Raw genomic sequence first — 19,578 nt, forward strand, 5'->3', positions numbered from 1 at the left:
AAAAAAATTTAAAAATTATTTGAAAAATTGTGGCCGTTGTAACTTAAAATATTATGGAGGGTGTTAATTTTCGAAGAATTTCATAAGTTATTTTGTAATGAAATAAAAAATTGAGCTGGATTTTTTTTCTTATTTTTCCTGGAGTAGTTATGACCATGTCCACCCTACGGCGCCGTCTTATCGTTGTATATATTATAATGTTCATGTTGTAAATCGTTAAATAAATCGGAGGCTGAATGTCGATTATTCCATACAGTTCGAATAAAAATCTTCTATCGATTTTTGGCTCGGGCCGATTGAATTGTGATCAGAGACAGTTGTCTCTGATTGTGATCGTTCATTCAGCGATAGATTTTTCATTCTTATTGAACGCAAGGTATAGTTGGAGAATTAAGTATAAGAAATGAAAACGTAGATATTGGAAATTAATTTGAAATTTTGTCGAGAAATATAGAATATATTACAGAAGCTGAAGATTGAAAAAAATTTTATTTTATTGATTTGGTAATGGATTTTTCATTTCGGAATGGATTTAATGATCATTTTTTCGGTAGAATTTGGGAACTTCCCCTATGAACTCAGGTAAAATACTACAAAATATGAATTAAATGCAGAAAAAAGCATTTCCCATTACGACGATTTTTATTCGGATAAACATCCAATTATTGAAATAATCGATAATCGAACATCCGATTATGTCCATCACTACTGTCAATGTCAATCAAAAATTGTGCACAATGTGTCAACGTTCGATTTCAATGCTGTTTCTAGTCGCTCCTGTCATTTTGACGTCCGACAAAACATGGCGGATCAACCAATAGAAAATGAGACAGCCAATATCGCCACTGTATTTAGTCGCTTCGTTTGCCATCTTTCTACTCTATAATCTTTGATTTTCATATTAAGCTGCATTCACAATCAATTCGCGGGCCGAAGTGCACTTCGGCACGAAATTTACCATTCGCAATAATCTTGGAACCAAATACTCAAATGAATCAGAAATGTAACTGATCAAAACATAAGCATCAGCATCATCTATAGCCGGCACGAAATTCCTTGCCGAAGTGATAGTTTGCAACTTGCAAGAAATTTTGTCTTGAATTTCATTGTGAAAGGTAACGGAGAACGCCATCTGCTAAGCTTCCGTGCCGAAGTGCACTTCGGCCCGTGAATTGATTATGAATGTAGCTTTATGAATTGAATTATTTCAGTGTCGTATAATAACAAAAAAGGGAGTACGAACTTTTTAGTTTTCTTCGATTCAATTCGTAAATTTTGATAATCTGAGTGGATCCTGAATTTCTTGGATTGTTGAATAATTGAGGTAGTAGTAAATCAAAAGAAACTTTCCATTCTATCACAACATGATGTGACTGTAGAAGGAGGAATGTTGAAATAAATGAAGGAAAAATATGTACATTATCACTCAAAATCAAAATTGTAGATGTGTGATTTATGAACTTGAAATTGTGATTTGTATTGATGTTGATGTTTTGTGTTGTAATAAATTTTTTTTTATCGATAATTACAGAAAGACCCTGAAGAAAAATAAAACTGCTATCAAAAGCTTGGCAAAATCAAAGAAGGGTAGTACATTCTTTCTCAAAAAACCAGCCTATATCGCATTGAAAACAAAACTTTTATTCACTGAGATTGCATGAAGAGCCTGCTGGAATAAAATTGATATTTCTTCAGCCAAGAACTCAAAACGAAAACCCTGAAACCCGTCAATTGATTTTCAATAATCTTCATTTTCTCAACCAATAACTGATTTTCAGTTAAGATACTAGGATGTTGAAATGAAAACATTATACAGACACTTTTTGGATAGCAATCCAGTGGCGTACTATGATGTTTTCCAACAGGTTTATTGGCTGAGCTATAACATAAAGTTGTGTTTTTTCATAATATTTGAAAGAATCTGAGGGCGATGTATGATATATTTCTGAAACGGGAAAAAATGGCGATTCTTTCTAAATCACTTTTAACCCTCTAATACCCAAGTCCGCCTTGAGACTGGTTGCATATAAGTGGATAAAAAATTATTCTGCCCATGTCCGCCTTCAGTATAGGTTCATTTTGTGAGTACAGGTGTTAATGTAAATCAGTTAACTATTTGCGAAAAAAAGATGTAGATTATACATAAGCTAATTTGAAACTATACGGAAATAATTTTAAAAAAGAAAAAAACTTGGGCATTAGAGGGTTAACTACTGTTTTCACACGAAAAAAACACAACTCTTTGTTATAGCTCAGCAAATAAACCTGTTGAAAAAAACATAGTACTCTACTGGATTGCTATTGCAAAAAAGTGTCTCAATAATGTTCTCATTTCAAGTTCTGCACAAATTTTAACTTTGGCCTATACCTCGAAAACAAAGGAAAATAGTGAAATGCAGTTGAAAGCATTATTAGTTTCTCCAAAAAAAGACAAACGTAATGTGCCATTCATTCTCCTCTATCTCGTTGGGTTAAAAAGTTGTAGTTCAGGTATCACAAATTTTGCCCACCCTGTACAATACCATTCTTAGTGATACCAATTATTTACTGCCCTATCGTAAAAATATAGATTTAACAAGTTCAAGACTGAGGTTACTAATATAATAGGATCAAATTGTTAACAGCCGTATATGCCTTTGTTATATTTGGGTGAATAGGGATGATGATCCCGTTCAGTTTATTGGCTATATAGCAAATAAATAAATAAAACAGAATCTGAGAAAACTCCATCCCCATTGGAAGTGTTTCTGAACTCGGCTGTTTACTTTTCATAATACATATAATTCATGTAATACTGAATTATTTGATTTCTAATGAAATCTTCGATTTATGCCCCATCTCGGATTTTAATGATTATTTTTTTATAGATAGAATTTTTTATAAGGAATCGAATGGTATTAGTCTCAATCTGCGGAAACTTATAGTTCGGCAGTTATGATTTTTTGAAATTTTTCTAAAGTGCTTTTTCTCGAATTCGACAAAGTGCCTACGTCAGATTTTTTTGCCGATTTTTTCTTGAATGCAGGAGAAGATACAAAATCTATTCGTACAACTATCAATCCCGGCAAACTTTTAATTTGAAAGAAATGATTTTTCGAAAATTTCATCAAAATACGTGCTATATCATTATATTATCATGAAAAATTATATTTTCACTTTTCGGTCCTTTAAACTTAGATTTAAATCGCCAAAAATGATATTTTCATGTATGAAATTTTTTTTTCACTGTCCTAACCCAACCTAACAACCTAACCTAACCTCAAAATAATTCAGTTCAATTTTTAGCCAGAATTGATCAATTATTCACATTTCTTCCAATGAATTACCTCAAAAGCCCAATTGGTTGAGTTCTGTTGAGAAAAACATTCGAATTAATCGAGAATTACAGTGAAGAAACATTCAAATGTCATAATTGAGTGCATTTAACAAACATTTCAAAAAATCATAGCTAATGAACTCTAAATTTCCGCAGATTGAGATTACTAGCATTCGATTCCTCATCAAAAATTCTATTCATAAAAAAATAATCATCAAAATCTGAGGTAGGGCATAAATCGAAGTCGTATCTATATAGCTTGTTTATTATAATAATAAACAAGCTTCATTAAATGGTATTTGAGGTAGAGTTGTACCCTTTATTTTTCAAGTAATAAATGTACTAAGGTGAAATTATGCAGTCTCTGTTACCTAACAACATGTTAACCTGTAGTTGTATTAGTGATGAATCATTGAACAACCAAGTGAAAGCTATCCAGAAAGCTAACCATGGAATACCATGACAGGATACCTGGAAATTAATATTTTTCAAACCTAGGTACTTTAGATGCAGGGCATGGTCCCCATATATACACATTTGGTACCGAGAGTTACCAGAGTTACTCTGGTGACAAATATTGCATCGATGTCTCAGGAATTTGGACCGTCCACTTACTAAACAAAGAAACCAAAGTGTATATACAGACCATACCCGCAGTGAAACCTACCTCCAGTGCTCTATACTGAAGTCTCATTGAACGGAACACTAGTAAATTATTTCCCTTCTCTACAATACATTTTGTAACTTTTTTATCTATTTCTAATAATTCCATAAAAAACAGAGGAACTCTTTCCCTGGTAACCTAAAAATTCAATGCAAACTTATATTATAAGATCACGATCTTCAGAAAGCGTTAAAAACAAAACTTACTTGAGCCATTACTACAAAGAGAGAATAGTTTGTCTATCTATGGTATAGAATCCCACAGATGCACTGGTTTTACCGAAACTACGCTATTAGCACCAGAAATATTACATCTTTATTTTTATCTTTGATTAGCACAGATTATAGTGTTAGCTTTAAATCGTAAGCCAAGTTGTCTCTGTCAAGGAGTTTGAGTGAGAGCATAGACTACCTGAGTGAGAGGTTAAAAATATCAGCTGTTAAACGATAAATAAAGAATAATAAAGATATCAATTTCGAAACTTAAATATTTTCACTACCCAACATTTTTCCTCCATGCCAGTTCGGTACAGTCTGTTCAACATATTTAACTCAATAAGTTATTAATTATTGAGTTCAATGGATCAATATGAAAAGTTTTGATTTTTCCAAGAAATCTTGGATTTTTTAAGTGACAAAGTTTGTCCTAGAGGAATCTTTGGTTATGTCATAGACATGGACCATAGACCTAATAAAATATTATTAGGTCTATGACATGGACTGTACCCACGGATCACTGAACTCTAACCACAGCAAAGATTATAGAGTAGTCTCTATAATCTTTGAACCACAGATTACAGAGTAGAACCCATAGAGTTCAATGTTGCTCTATAGTCTCTATAGAGATATATTCTATGATTAACACATAGAACATAGAGTCAGAGACAACTCTGCATAGAGTCTCTAGACTCCAGATCAGAGATATATCTATATCTCTGCTCTAGATTAACTCTAGATTAACCATTGAACTCTATGGGAGTTAATCTCTGTTGTCTCCACAGATTACAGAGTTTGATGATAGAGGCAAAGAGTTGTTACTCTTTGATAGAGGGTCTTTTCAAAGGTTCCTCTACTCTGTAATCTGTGGGTTCCTCTTTGGTCTTATAACTCTTATATTAGTGTTCTGTGGGGTCAAATAACGTGCGTTCAAAAAAATTCGTCGTCAAGTAGGCTATGGAATTTCAAACGTCGATATGCGTATCTAAACGTAGTTCTTAGCTTGTGCTCTATTATTATTACAGGTTAGCTGTCAAGTTAGCGTTTTGGATTGTTGTTAAATTAAAATTACCAGCAAATAATAAAGATGGTTTTTACCGACGTACAAAAAGCATTCATTATTGAATCCTACTTCAGAAATGGGGAGAAAATAGAAGGCGAGTGGAAATATTCTGTTGAGAAATGTCTCAGCGACTTCAGGATCGAGTATCCCAACGTTGCTGTAGATTACCAATCTTTCCAGAGTACTGTTTCGCGATGTGTGAGCGTTTTTCGTGAAACAGGTAGCGTTCAAAGAAAAAAAGGAAGTGGTCGACCAAAGAAGAGAACACCCGAATTAATCGAAAATGTTGAGAATGTTATGACAGAAGCTCCACGAACCTCTGTTCGGGTTTTATCTCAACTAGCTGGAGTCTCTGTTGGTACATGTCACACAATTTTGAAAGAAGACATCAATTTGTATCCTTATAGATTGACATGTTATCAGAAGATTGAAGAAGTTGATTACCCTCGTAGAATGGCCTTCTGTCAGTGGTTTCTAAACGAATTCATCGATAACCTGAATAAAGTTTTCTTCTCCGACGAAGCCTGGTTTCATCTTTCTGGATATGTCAACTCCCAAAATATGAGAATGTGGAGCAGTCAAAAACCGGAAAATTTTTACATTGAGACACCACTTCATTCTCAGAAAATTGGAGTTTGGTGTGCTATCAGTCAGAGAAGAATTGTTGGACCTATTTTCTTTGACGGAACTTTAACAGCAGAACGCTATAAAGAGGATATTATCATGCCTTTTATAGCTGAATTAAATTTCGAAGAATGGTCATATAGTTATTTTCAACAAGATGGAGCCAGAGCACACACAGCTGCAGAAACATTGGCTACACTAAGGAATATTTTTCAGGATCGACTCATTAGCCTCAATACTGAAAATGAATTTCCTCCAAGATCGTGTGATCTTACACCATGTGATTTCTTCTTATGGCCTCATTTGAAGAATTCTATCTTCCAATCACCTATTTCTAATCTGGACGAACTCAAGACGAGGATCATTGAAAAAATTCATCTAATTAACGATGATCCTTTTATATTGAATAATGTCTTTGAATCTCTCAAAAGAAGATGTGAGAAGTGTTTGGAGCAAAGAGGAGGACATTTCCAACAGCTACTTTAATTATATAGAGCTCTTAAACGTGAAACTCATTGTAATGAAAATCCTATAATTCAGTTTCTTCAGTTATGGCAGAGACTGCCTCTGGTTATGGATTTTCACTGTCAGCGTCAATTCAATATTTTATTCATTGAGAAATAAACATATTCTGAGGTTCTTAGTGTGATTTATTTCTATTACCTACTGTTATAGGTACAACCTTTTCACATAATTGTGAGTACAAAAACCATAATACTCGATTCGTTCAAGATTCATGTCTTTGACTTATGAACTCAGGTTAATTTTTCCAATCGCCTCAGATTATTTGGATTCTTGTAATCTCATTCAATGAAAAAATGCTAATAAATCATTATTGAATGTGCAAGTAATTTTTTCTGAGAAATTGCCTTTTCATACAAAATTACGATAAATAGGTTAATGTCATCAATGTTTACATTTGGCTGTGATGACTGATGAGTGTGATGTAAGGAAAGAATTACGTTCAGTCACAGAAAATCAACCTACTAAATTCCATATATGGAGGGTACCCTCCATAATTCCATAGCCTACTTGACGACGAATTTTTTTGAACGCACGTTATATTCATAGATAACCTATATTTTTGGCATTTGTTGGAATAGATTCTGTTATCTTTGGATTAGATAAATTTATTACACATAATTTATTATTCCTGACAAAAATGGTATATTTACATTTTCCTGCGAATTTCACAGAGGAAGAGTTGATGCTACAAACCAAATACCAGAAGTTGAAAAAAAAAGTGAGTGATGGTGCTTTTATGTAAAAATAATTAGTTGTGGTATTCAATTTTGAGTTCCTAATCCTTAGTTTTCATGTAACAATGAACATATTGTAACAGTTTTGTTTCATCAAACAATTATTTCAGAAAAAAGCTCTCCAAGCATTCAAGATTCCCAAACCGGAACCTGAGAAACCTCTCATTCCCAAAAGACCTGCAGAAGTAAGAGATGCTAGAGAAGTAGCAAAAAAACTGTTGAAATCAGGTGCTATACAGGCTATTCAAAAGCAACCTAAACAGCCAGAACAAGGTCAATTAAAATAAGTTGTTTACACATGAGATTCTCAAATTATTTTTCAGGATTTAAGAGGCCTAGAGGGTTAGAAAGGAAACTATTGAATGACAAAGTTAGTGGTTATCAACCATTTTCAGCTGTGCAAATGGAAGATGGTCCTGAAAATCCAGAAAATAAACCACCCCGTATAAAAAACTTATATGAATCATTCGCTAATGCTAGAGATAGAGAGGAACGAGGGTTTACAGATAAATTGAGGGAGAAGACAGAGAAACCTAGACAGGGAAATACCATATATGTTACCGGATACAAAATCACAGAAGAATTTTTGAAGAAACATTTCTCAACTTTTGGCAATATCGTGAATATTTCCATGGAAATAGAGAAAAAGTATGTTATAATATTTGAGATTTCATTAATGCCATTCATTCTAGAAAATTAATGAGAAATTGATGTTGACTAAGTAATATTCTATAGAAGTTTATTCTGTTTCAGTCGTGGCTTCATTACCTTCGATAGAGTCGAATCTGCATCACGAGCAATAGCAGAAGTGAGTTATTCTTTCTTATAATGAAATAATAAGGCACTCTTATCATTCGCCAAAATCCCTAAAAATCTATTTGCCTGCCTTTCTGTAACAACATTTTGAAAATTTTTAAGTCTTATTTCACTATCTTAACCGTGGACAAACTATAGATCTGTCCAAATTTGTTTCTGTGCACGAGAAACCGTATCAAGTATAGTACATATGGAAAGCTTTACTGCCTTGATAACAACAAAGGTCCTATATGCAAAATGTGATTTATAATATAATAAAAAATCTGCTAACTGGAACGAGATGAATCAAAATTATGTTTTGCAATCAAGTTCTATACTTTGACATAATACATATATAAATTAAAACATGAAAAATTTGTTAAATACTATGTGTTATACAATGAAAAGAAACAAAAACCGCAGATTTTCTCAAAACCTAAATTTTGCAGATAGGACCTTTCACCAGTTTACTGGTGAACCTTTTTAGACTGGTGAAGAAAAAGTTCACTAAATTGATAAAATTTATTAACTGTTCTGCACAATGGAGTAAATGAATTGTGAACAAATTAAAAATACATGTGCTGAGAAAACTCATGACAATTCAACGTAATTCACGGTGCCCTTAGATCCAGTTTCTCGTTTCTTTCATGGAGTGAGCGATGTTCTTTTACGCTGTCACAAGTCATAGACGTAAATGAATTTGTTGCATCCCAACACCCCTCATCAACAAAATCATGTTTTAATGAAGAAGTGTGAAAGTTCAAGCAGTAATCTGGTATTATTCTATTTCCATCTGAAAGTATCTCCACCAACTGAGTACGTTTACTGAAATATGATGTTATCCAATCGAGTGTAGATTCTATAATTCCATAGCTTTCCAGCTTGTACGAGACCTTATCAACATCCAGGCAATCATAAGCCTTTAGGCGCGTACTCACTGGCGAGCAGCAACAGCAAAAGGCCATAAAAATCCCATAAAATTTTATGACCTTCCTCGTTCGTCGCAGACTTCGAAGCGATCCGAGACTTGTCGGTCTTCGCCACTCTCCAAACAAAGTAAAACAGTGCTTCGCAACGAACAACGGGACAAACTCACTGGTGCAACATGCTTTTATGAGGTTTTTATGGCCGTTACTGTTGCTGCTCGCCAGTGAGTACGCGCCTTTTGACAGATCCAGAAATAGTCCCAGGGCTAGATATCCCTCTTCCAAAGCACCCGTTATTTTCTTTGCAAAGTTGAAAATCGCTGTTTGAATTGATTTTTCTTTCAAATAACCATGTTGATTTTTGGCAAATATTCTGTTCTTCATGAGGAATGCCATTATCTGATTGCAAATGGCCCGCTCAAATATTTTTAAAAAAGATGGTAAAATACTGATTGGTCTGTAGTTTTCAAACTCATTCGTATATCCCTTCTTGAAGGTGGGTCTTACTATGGCTTGCTTCAGTCTGTCGGGAAATACTACTTTCTTCATGGAATTGTTCAGTACCATTCCCAGAGGCTCCAAAATCTCCCTCAAAGTTTGCTTTATAATGTAATTGGACACACCATCATCTCCACTTGTCTGTTTATTTTTCAAAGATTTCATGATATTTTCGAGTTCTTGTAGACTAACAGGTTTCAAATACATTGATTCAATTATGTGAGAGTTATTTTTTTTTCTCTGACTTTTAAGTGGGTAGTTTTTTGTCATATCCAGGGCGTGGTTTGCAAAGTACTTCTTGAGTTTGTTCAACATCTCCAGTAGATTGCCTTTCATAGGCAAATCATTCTTTTCAGAATTAGTTTTGATGGAGTTTAACTGACCACATTGCCTTGCTTTTGTTGTCTGATCTCTATATTATAATAATAATAATAATAATAATATGATTTTATTTCCACAATTGCTAAAATTAACAAATTGAAACAAGTCAAGTTCAACCCAAAGCCCCGAAAACTATAATCTATTACAGAAATCCTTAAACTCAAGTATCGTGTAAGGCTCACACTCAATTATCAATGAAAATATTCGTTTTCTGAAATTGTTATAAACACCAATATTCTTTATCATACAGGGTAAATAATTAAATATCTTCATACACATGTAAAATACATTTCGCTCATTTAGAGAAAGTTTGTGTCTAGGAAAAAAATATTCATGCATTCTCCTTGTAGAATTCACATTTTTACAATCCTGAAAATAATGTCTGTTCTTATGAGGAAAGTAAAACTCTATAAACATATAGACCTGGCAGCGTCAAAATTCGATTCCTCTTAAATGTACCTCTACATGATTCTCTAAATTTCATATTGAAAATAGTTCTAATAGCAAGTTTCTGCGTGACGAATACCTGTTCTATTTTCTATTATCTCTCGATATGCATCTTTTTTATTTTGAAGAAGTGTTCTGTCATATTCATATTTGGCTTTATTGTACTGATCCTGAAATCTTCTATCTGTTCTACTACAGACTAATTTATCTTTGTTGTTGTTTCCATTAATATGCATCCTTCCGATGCGCCCGGTTAGGCGCTTGTAGTGAGGTACACTTGAGAGTACTCTTTTTCATTTTGTATTGAATTTATCTTTCAATTGCTTTTGCTTTATACAAGCGTTCTTATGCTTGTGTTTTCTGTGTTTTGGGAACATTTTGAAAGGACAAACTTGATTTAAATACTGTAGAAGAATGTCGTGAAACTAGTTGAATTGCTCATTAACATCATCTATATCTAGCAGAAATTACCAATGGGCAAGTTTCCTAAAACTCCAAAATCGAATTTAAGATTATTTATGGAAACCCTTTTCCTTCATAAACTTTTTAGGGTTTTCACTCCCAATCTCTGAAACAAAATCAATTAAAAATGAAATCAACGATTTGCTCCTGCGTAAATTCTTGCACTAATTTGTCAGGAGCAAATTAACTAGAAAAAATTGTTGCCTGACAATGAACTCAAAATAAATAACGTTGAAATTATAATTCTTTGTAACGTTTCGGAGTCTATATCAGACTCCTTCATCAGACGAAAAATCTATCTTTGAAAATCTTCCGTTAGTTATCCAACACGTGAAGGATTTGCTTCAAATTTCAGAAATGTACCCTTCGAATATATAAAAGCTTGTGACGTAGAATGCCTTTACTAAAGTCTAGTAATTTTTGTTAATTCGACAACAGTGGAACCAATCAATAAGATATACCGTGGGTTTCATAAAACTTTCATTGCCCGATCAACGGCATGACACTCACTCGATTTCCAAAAAGAAATCACTGAGACTTTTGCATTTCTAAATTTTTTGAAGGAGAGTCAATTGAGAATCATTGAATGAACGCCTGTAGATCATAATTTGATGCGAAAATGATATTCTGAATGCTCATGACTGAATAATAGATTGAAATTAAATTGACGTTCATTCGTCAATCAAGCGTTGATTCCCTGATCCATCTTTATGAAACTGAGGGATAGAATTCTATATGCACAGATTACAAAAAAATGTTTCTGTAATCTGTTTCTATCTTGGAACATAGATATGTTCTGAGGTTTCTATACTTTCATAAAACCGAGCTTAAAACCGATGTCATTTTGTGGCATTGTTGATATTTCTATGCATTCTTTGATTTCCTTGTCAAATGTGATCACCAAACTTGACATTTATTAAGTCTATGACGTACATAGACATAGAAACATGGACTGTGCCTTCCCTTTCTATCTATGCATGAAATACGGTCAAAAAAAGAGACGGAGAGAAACCCACGTCGGGCATGCAGTTGTCTTTTTCTAGAATTTTGATTGGTCCATACTCACCTCTATATGAACAAAAAAGAGATAGGTAAATGCCCGACGATCATTTCTCTCTTTCTATAAAAAAGACAATTTCATGCTGACATTGCTCAGTCCATGTCTCTATGTCTATGATGACGTAGAATGATCATAAAGCCGGCCACAGGCCACGCCGTGATTCGAACCGACGATTCTGATCGCCGTCCTGTTTTGCCCACACATTTCGGTAAATCCTTTCAGTTATTTTTCAGTCGGTTTCGGATCTGTACGTCAAGAAGAGGAAATATCTTTCAGCAGTGGCGGACGCGGTTACTGTGTCGGATAAAAATTGAAAAAATCCTGTACATTGCCTGTACAAATCGATTAAATCCGTAATAAATTGTTTGTTAGCTGTCTTCTGATCCATCGTTGTTGAAATAACTAAATAAAATGATACAAAGACAGTACGGCAATATGGTCTAGACGCGATATGCTCTCCGCTAATGAAAAATAATCGCCGATTGTGAACGAAATCTCCACACACTGTCGGTTTGGACCGACAACCGATGGACCGTCGTTCCAAAAATCAGGCTCGGACAGATATTTTAAACGACGGTTTTTCACCACACACATCGGTTTTTGGCGCTTTTGGAACGACGATTCGAATCGCGGCGATTCGAACGGATGGAAAAGAACGAAGTCTGTGGGCAGCATAAGGCGCGGTTCTCACTGGAGCCATACGATAAGCGATGCAACATAAGCAATCTTTTATCGCCCGATGCAACTTTTAACTTCGCAACACACCAGTGCACACTGAAGCGATACGATAGCCAAATCAAGCGCTTAAGGCGCGGTTCTCACTGGAGCGATACGATAAACAATGCGACAGGTGATTCGATAAGCAACCCGACCCTGATTCGACACCGATCTCGTATAACCGTGCAAACGTAATGGAAGCAACTAAATCAGTGCACACTGAAGCGATCGCGATACTACACCGATAAATATCGAAATCGCGTCCGATTGGGGGACACAGCTGCCAGGTCGCTTCAGCGACAGAAAGGTGATTGGGAATCAAATCGGAAAAAGTAGCATAGAATCTCGTAATTGAGTGACGATTAAGCTCTTGATTTGGCTATCGTATCGCTTCAGTGTGCACTGGAGTGTTGTGAAGATAAAAGTTGCATCGGTCGATAAAAGGAGAATTTTGGCGCTGTAACCACAGCTTACTATGGTTATGGTTATCTCTGACGTCATAGTTACTGATGACATTTATGTCATCAGCTGTTAAGTGACAGCTGTACGTTTTGTTTGGTTAGTTTTCGATAAAAATAAAATTTTGGAGGGTAGAGACCCTTCTTGAAGAAGATGTACAAGAAGAATAATAAGAAAATATTCTTTAACTAGTTTAACCTACCTGTTGTATACTAGTGCCTCTCCAAATGCTGTTTTTTGCTTACCTCTTTCTTTTTTCATAATTCAATACGCATTTTAGATTCCAGTAGTAGTATTTTATAATTTGTTATATGTATGTGTTGTGATGGATCCACCAATGGCAAAAAAATTAAACTATCTCTGTTTACTTCATAGAATTGAAGTTTCCCTTCTATATGGGTGTGTTCTGTGCTTCGTGAATCCCGCTACCAACGTCTATTATTTGTGTTCTGTGCGTCTCTGCTAAGAATCTATGGCACTAAAATTCATTCCATTTCACTCATTGAAAGGAGATAGAACTACATACCATACTCTTTAACCCATTGAACTCTATGGGAACTCCATAGAGTTCAATGCTTTAACCCTACTCAAGAGGAAGGTTACGTGTAGTTACGTGGTTAACTTCCTGTGACGTCATTGAAACGTCATAGTTACATGGTTATCATCGCCAAAATGTGGTTACATAAGTAACTACAACCTAACCATAGTTAACCACTAGCGCCAAAATTCGCCTAAAATATTGCTCATGTTGCATCTCTTATCGTATCGCTCCAGTGAGAACCGCGCCTAATTGTCAATTAATTACGAAATTCTATGCTACTTTTTCCGATTTGATTCTCAATCACCTTTCTGTCGCTGAAGCGACCCGGCAGCTGTGTCGCCAAACCGACGCGATTTCGATATTTATCGGTGTAGTATCGCGATCGCTTCAGTGTGCACTGAATTATATAGTTGCTTCCATTACGTTTGCACGGTTATAAGAGATCGGTGTCGAATCAGGGTCGGGTTGCTTATCGAATCACCTGTCGCATCGTTTATCGTATGGAAGCAACTAATTCAGTGCACACTGAAGCGATCGCGATACTACACCGATAAATATCGAAATCGCGTCGATTTGGGGGACACAGCTGCTGGGTCGCTTCAGCGACAGAAAGGTGATTGAAATCAAATCGGAAAAAGTAGCATAAAATTACGTAACTAATTGACAATTAAGCGCTTGAAGGTTCTTTTATAATCGCGTGTTTTACATTTTGTTACATGCGTGAACGCTAAAGGTCGATTCATATTATACGTTCCGCTCAGTTCAGGCCGGCGGAAGGATCATTAGCCGTTGACGGAGGTTGCGTTCATATTATCAGTCACGATCGTCTCAGTCACCTTCCGCTTCGTGTGTCGTGAATCTTCGGTTGCATTCGAATCGACCAGCACTTGACACATGAAGCCTTTCATTTTGATCAAAACAGTACAAGAAGGACCCTAAAATAATTGTTAAATTATCAGTATTATTATTTTCGTTGTTTCTCTTACGTGCCCTATCTCATAGGATGTAAACCCTTTAACTTCTGCTAAAATGAAATTGCTGCAATTACGCCTGAATGAATGATGTGCTTTTGCATTATTGTTAGACGAAGATGAAGAGGAACGAGAAGTCGGTAAAAAGATTGGGTGTCTAACCAATATTTGAAAAGAGTAAAGTTGAAGGTGAATATTGGACATTATAAAAAAAATTGGTAGACACATCATGGCTATTTTAGAATGAACATGATATCATTTCGATTATATAGGGTAATTCATATTGGGACATGGGCTAATGGCAGATTGTTTGGACCAAAATATGGCGATAGCACCAAATATACCTCAATAAAATATTGCTTTGGAAAAAGATAGAGGGCGTTAATGTTGAATTTTTCATGGGGGGACAGAATAATATTTTCGAAAGTCCTTTATTGAAAGAATTAGAAAAGGCATAGAAGTAGGGGGAGGACACGTAGAAAATTTAATTTAAGTTTATTCTTTTTATGTTACAATGTTTCAAATTATGCTTCATCGTCGAAATAAATAAATAAAATAAATAAGCCGTTACTTCATATCCCCTTCCGATGCTCTGAACTGTTCAATTGTGTTTTTCTTAAAAACGGAAATAAAAAATATACAGTGAAATTATTAGCAAAAAACGAAAAAAAAATCAACTTTAGCGCCCTCTAACTTTTTTGCACAGCAATATTTCATTAAGGTATATTTGGTCCTATCGCCATATTTTGCTCCAAACAATCTGCCCTTAGCCTATGTCCCAATAGTTATGAATCATACTGTATACTGTGAAAAATTTCGCAATTAATACAAAGAAAAAGTTCAAAGAAGCTTTCACAACAAAGGAAAACCCTCGATTGACTGAGCTGAACTGAGCGGTTGCTTATTCATATTATACGTTCAGTCTCATTCAGTCCAACCACGCCCTTCAGCCCATCCGCAAAATATTCTCTGGAAGAATACCGTCGGACGGTCGTAAGCGTGCCGATAGGTGCTGAAGGGTCGGAGACGGATAGTATGAATTAGTCCATATAAAACACATTGAAAGATATTTTGGCTGAGCTGAACTGAACTGAGACGGACGGATAATATGAACTGACCTTAAATTCGCTTTTGGACGACCGGCACTTTTGATTTAATGTTTTTCTTCCGTCAGCGAAGAAGAACGAATATTTTTCAAATATTGTACAGGGTGATGATACATTTTTGAAATGACCAAAAAAATTGCAGCAAGATGAAAGAACTTTCAACTATAGTTTACATTTGAAAAATCAGAAATCCCTGTCGTATCTCGAAAATGACTGGATCAAAAAATTTACTAATATCATATTCGAATTCCTCATAAAAAAGTGCCTTTTAACATTTCAAACTATTGCAATTCCATTTTCAGCTGCTTAATTTTCACACTCTGGATTGTGATTAATTTCTGAGCTTCCACTTGCTGAACAGCACTCAATTAGTAGTTTATTAACAATATTGATGTTTTTATTCCTTTTCACACAACTATCATGGAAAATGGAATAGAGGTTTTTGCAAACGCATGCTTCAGCTGGTTTAGCACAACACTTGAATATTTTTGAGTTTGTATTTTCAATTTTTTTTTGCGAAATCGTCACCATCACGATTCGATACATCTGAATCAGTCGCCGCCATATTACTGAGACCAAAACTATGGTCAGCATCTTTTTATCGACGAAATGAAATTTCTGGTGATAATTCGAGCGATTGTAATTTGTTAGTTCGATTTATATCTTAACATTTGTTGATTTGATCATCGGCGGATGTTATGCATCTAAATTAATTTCGTTTATTATTCACTGTCCGCGCTTCTTCCCTTGCTTAATAATTAATTGACGTAATATACGATATCTACAATATCGGAATTTAAGCATATAGATACATACTGCTCTATCTTCACTCAGTCAAGAAATTGAATTGGGTGGGTTCCCGTTTCTCTACCAGATGTCGCCACGGTGTATTTATACATCATATCCGCTACTGACATGGAATAAAAGGAGACAGAAATTCATTCTAGTTTCATTGACGAAGGAGTTACGTTGCTTTGACGAGGTCAAATGAGTCCGAAACCATGGTTTGTTAGTTCGATTTAGATCATAACATTTGTTGATTTAACCCTCGAATGCCCAAGTTTTTTTTGCTTTTTTAAAATTATTTCCGTATAGTTTCAAATTAGCTTATGTAATCTACATCTTTTTTTCGCAAATAGTTAACTGATTTACATTAACACCTGTTCTCACAAAATGAACCTATACTGAAGGCGGACATGGGCAGAATAATTTTGTATCCACTTATATGCAACCAGTCTCTAGGCGGACTTGGGTATTAGAGGGTTAATTATCGGCGGATAATTAATTTCGTTTATTTTTTTTCGATTTCATTTTTCGTAGAAAGGTTTGTTAATTTCCGGTCTATTATCTTTCTTGAATTTTTCTAATTATATATTAACTAGTGGTTGACTATGAAAAATATTAAGTGATGTTTAAGCTCATATATAATTTTAAGCAATGCATACGTAATAAATTCAGTATTCTCATCAGATGGACGGTAGCATCGTTTCTGAAATACAACTCAACGTATCCTTGGCAAGGAGACAACCTCAAATCGGGCCAACAACAGATGCGCCATCTTCAGCTGCTTGGGCGACTTTAGGTAAATTTTAAGTTATTTGGTATTTCTCGCTTGAACCTGTTTCTTTTTTCAGCATCGAGTCATTCACAAAAAGGAAATCACAGGGAAAATAGAGAAATGATCAACTATGATGAAATGGATTTGTTCGATTGAAGTCACATTGATGTTTTCAGTTTCAGGACGTTTTGTACATGTGGACGGAGTACGTACATCATATTTGTACTGTTCTTTGTATAGGGTTTTTCAATAAGAGGTACCTGATGTTGAAAGATCATATTTATAATAGGCTGCCATGGTTTGATGACAGTGAGTTGATGTGACATTTCAAGTCATTACAAGTTGTAAAATGCTGCAATACTCTGTAGAACAGCGTGCTGTCATTGTGAAAACTTATTATGAAAATAAGTCTTCTGCCATAAAGACATGTCGCAGAATTCGTGATTACTTCGGCCCAACAGAAAAAAACAATTCGCAGTTTTGTGCCTAAGTTTGAAACTGATGGATCTGTCGCAAGATGTAAAGTCTCCAGTGCGTGAGCTTACATGCCGTTCTGTGGAAAGCATTGCAGCGGTTTGTGAAAGTGTGGCTGCAGATCCATAAATGTCTGTCCCACGACGTGGCGAATTTCAACAAAAGATTTGTCTCTTTACAGTTAACTCAAGAATTAAGGCCAACCAACCACTTGCACCGCTGTTCGTTTGTTAATTGGATACTTCAAAATCCGGCTGTCGATAATGAATTTTGCAAAAGTGTAATGTTTAGCGATGAAGCCCACTTCCATTTAAGTGGGTATGTAAACACACAAAACTGTCGCATTTGGGCAGTGAAAATCAAAGAGGCATCCACAAAAAGCCTATGCACTCCCAACGTGTGACCGTTTGGTGCGGTTTGTGCAATGGGGGTTTAATCGGGCCATATCTTTTTTTAAATGAAGACGGTCAAGCTGTTACCGCAATGGTGAACATTGCCGCGCCATGATTGAACGAATTTTTGTGACCACCTTTGAGGGATATGGAAGTATACAATTTGTGGTTTCAACATAAAGAGAAAACTATGGCCTAATTGCAGACGACCTTCAGGAGTATAAATCCCACCGCGAACTGGTGATATTAACTGGCCGCCAAGATCGTGCGACCTAACGCTCCTCGATTACTTTCTGTGGGGCTATGTTAAAAGTAAGGTCTACGCCAACCATCCAGGAACCATTCTGGATTCAAAACACGAGAATCGATTATAATTCGAGAAATTCCACCACGAAGATTTAGAGACGTAATCTCAAATTTTGCAAAAAGATTTGTGTCATGTCACAGAAGCCATGGCGGCCATTTGACAGATATTGTTTTTCATACTTAATTGTAATGAGTTCTATTGAAAATTATTGTAAGAGTAAGAATATTAAAATTATCTAGTTCATTTTGTATTTTATTCACTCCCAAAACCCGGTACATCTTGTTAAAAAATCCTGTAGTTACTCGTAGAAATAACCACACTATATATTTTATTAGTTAGGTGTATTTCGGCACAGGAATACAACGTTCATTTCTAGATACTTCATACTTCTCTATACAATGCAAAAATGTGTACTGCTGACAAAATGTGATTATCACAAATTACATCTGTGTAATGAACGGCCCGACGCAGCGAATGCGCAATGAATTTCCAAAGCATATAACCAACAATTCAAATTATCATCCATTATAAAAATAACATTGACCCAATCTAAATGATGTTCTCCAATTCATTACATTATTTATTATTATTTACAACATGAAAGTTATGGTCATAAACAATATATCTGGGGGTTTTTCTTAAATTCCTAATCCTGGATTCGGGAAGAGTAGTATCATGAAGCTTGATTTCTACTCCTGTTTTTATATTGTTAGGTTCAACAGTATTCTGCAGAGACAACTCTTTCCCTTTCTCTATGGTATTCTGTGAATCTGCATTTGGATCATAGACTTATAATAAATACATGGACTCACTGTCAAGCTTATACGTTCTACTCTGTAATCTGTGGTTCTAATCGAATAACACAGATTACAGAGTGTCGAATAAGAAAGAGATTAAATAAGAGACGAATTTTGGCGCTAGTGGTTAACTATGGTTAGGTTGTAGTTACTTGGGTAACCACATTTTGGCGATGATAACCATGTAACTATGACGTTTCAATGACGTCACAGGAAGTTAACCACGTAACTACACGTAACCTTCCTCTTGAGTAGGGTTAAAGCATTGAACTCTATGGAGTTCCCATAGAGTTCAATGGTTAAAGAGTATGGTATGTAGTTCTATCTCCTTTCAATGAGTGAAATGGAATGAATTTTAGTGCCATAGATTCTTAGCAGAGACGCACAGAACACAAATAATAGACGTTGGGAGCGGGATTCACGAAGCACAGAACACACCCATATAGAAGGGAAACTTCCCTTCTATGAAGTAAACAGCGAAAGTAATTTTTTTTGCCATTGGTGGATCCATCACAACACATACATATAACAAATTATAAAATACTA

At 35.2% G+C, this 19,578-nt stretch overlaps 2 protein-coding genes across 2 annotated transcripts in view; one reads left to right on the forward strand and one right to left on the reverse strand.

Moving 5' to 3' along the window:
- The window catches only part of LOC123317067 (phospholipid phosphatase 6), a 28,150-nt gene extending 23,525 nt beyond the window's left edge, over positions 1-4,625 (reverse strand). Inside the window, exons 1-4 of the mRNA XM_044903430.1 lie at positions 4,480-4,625; positions 4,187-4,391; positions 3,984-4,118; positions 3,688-3,787 (exon numbers count right to left, since the gene is read on the reverse strand). Of these exons, the coding sequence (XP_044759365.1) occupies positions 3,688-3,787; positions 3,984-4,118; positions 4,187-4,195 (244 nt within the window). The 5' untranslated portion in view covers positions 4,196-4,391; positions 4,480-4,625. The remainder of the gene's footprint in view (positions 1-3,687; positions 3,788-3,983; positions 4,119-4,186; positions 4,392-4,479) is intronic.
- A 2,340-nt stretch (positions 4,626-6,965) lies between these two features.
- Positions 6,966-18,476, forward strand: LOC123322917 (negative elongation factor E). The gene is made up of 6 exons (XM_044911001.1): positions 6,966-7,125; positions 7,252-7,414; positions 7,465-7,789; positions 7,895-7,949; positions 16,975-17,086; positions 17,139-18,476. The coding sequence occupies exons 1-6, from the start codon at positions 7,045-7,047 to the stop codon at positions 17,216-17,218; spliced, it is 816 nt and encodes a 271-aa protein (XP_044766936.1). The 5' UTR covers positions 6,966-7,044; the 3' UTR covers positions 17,219-18,476.
- The last annotated feature ends 1,102 nt before the right edge of the window (positions 18,477-19,578 follow it).

This window comes from Coccinella septempunctata, chromosome 1, assembly GCF_907165205.1.
Source record: "Coccinella septempunctata chromosome 1, icCocSept1.1, whole genome shotgun sequence".
Taxonomy (NCBI): domain Eukaryota; kingdom Metazoa; phylum Arthropoda; class Insecta; order Coleoptera; family Coccinellidae; genus Coccinella; species Coccinella septempunctata.

Excerpts from the sequence above, each read along its gene's own strand:
- LOC123322917 (XM_044911001.1), top strand. The coding sequence starts at position 7,045 with ATGGTATATTTACATTTTCCTGCGAATTTCACAGAGGAAGAGTTGATG. Across the intron at positions 7,126-7,251 it reads ACCAGAAGTTGAAAAAAAAA|AAAAAAGCTCTCCAAGCATT; the intron begins GTGAGTGATGGT and ends CAATTATTTCAG. Across the intron at positions 7,950-16,974 it reads CATCACGAGCAATAGCAGAA|ATGGACGGTAGCATCGTTTC; the intron begins GTGAGTTATTCT and ends TATTCTCATCAG.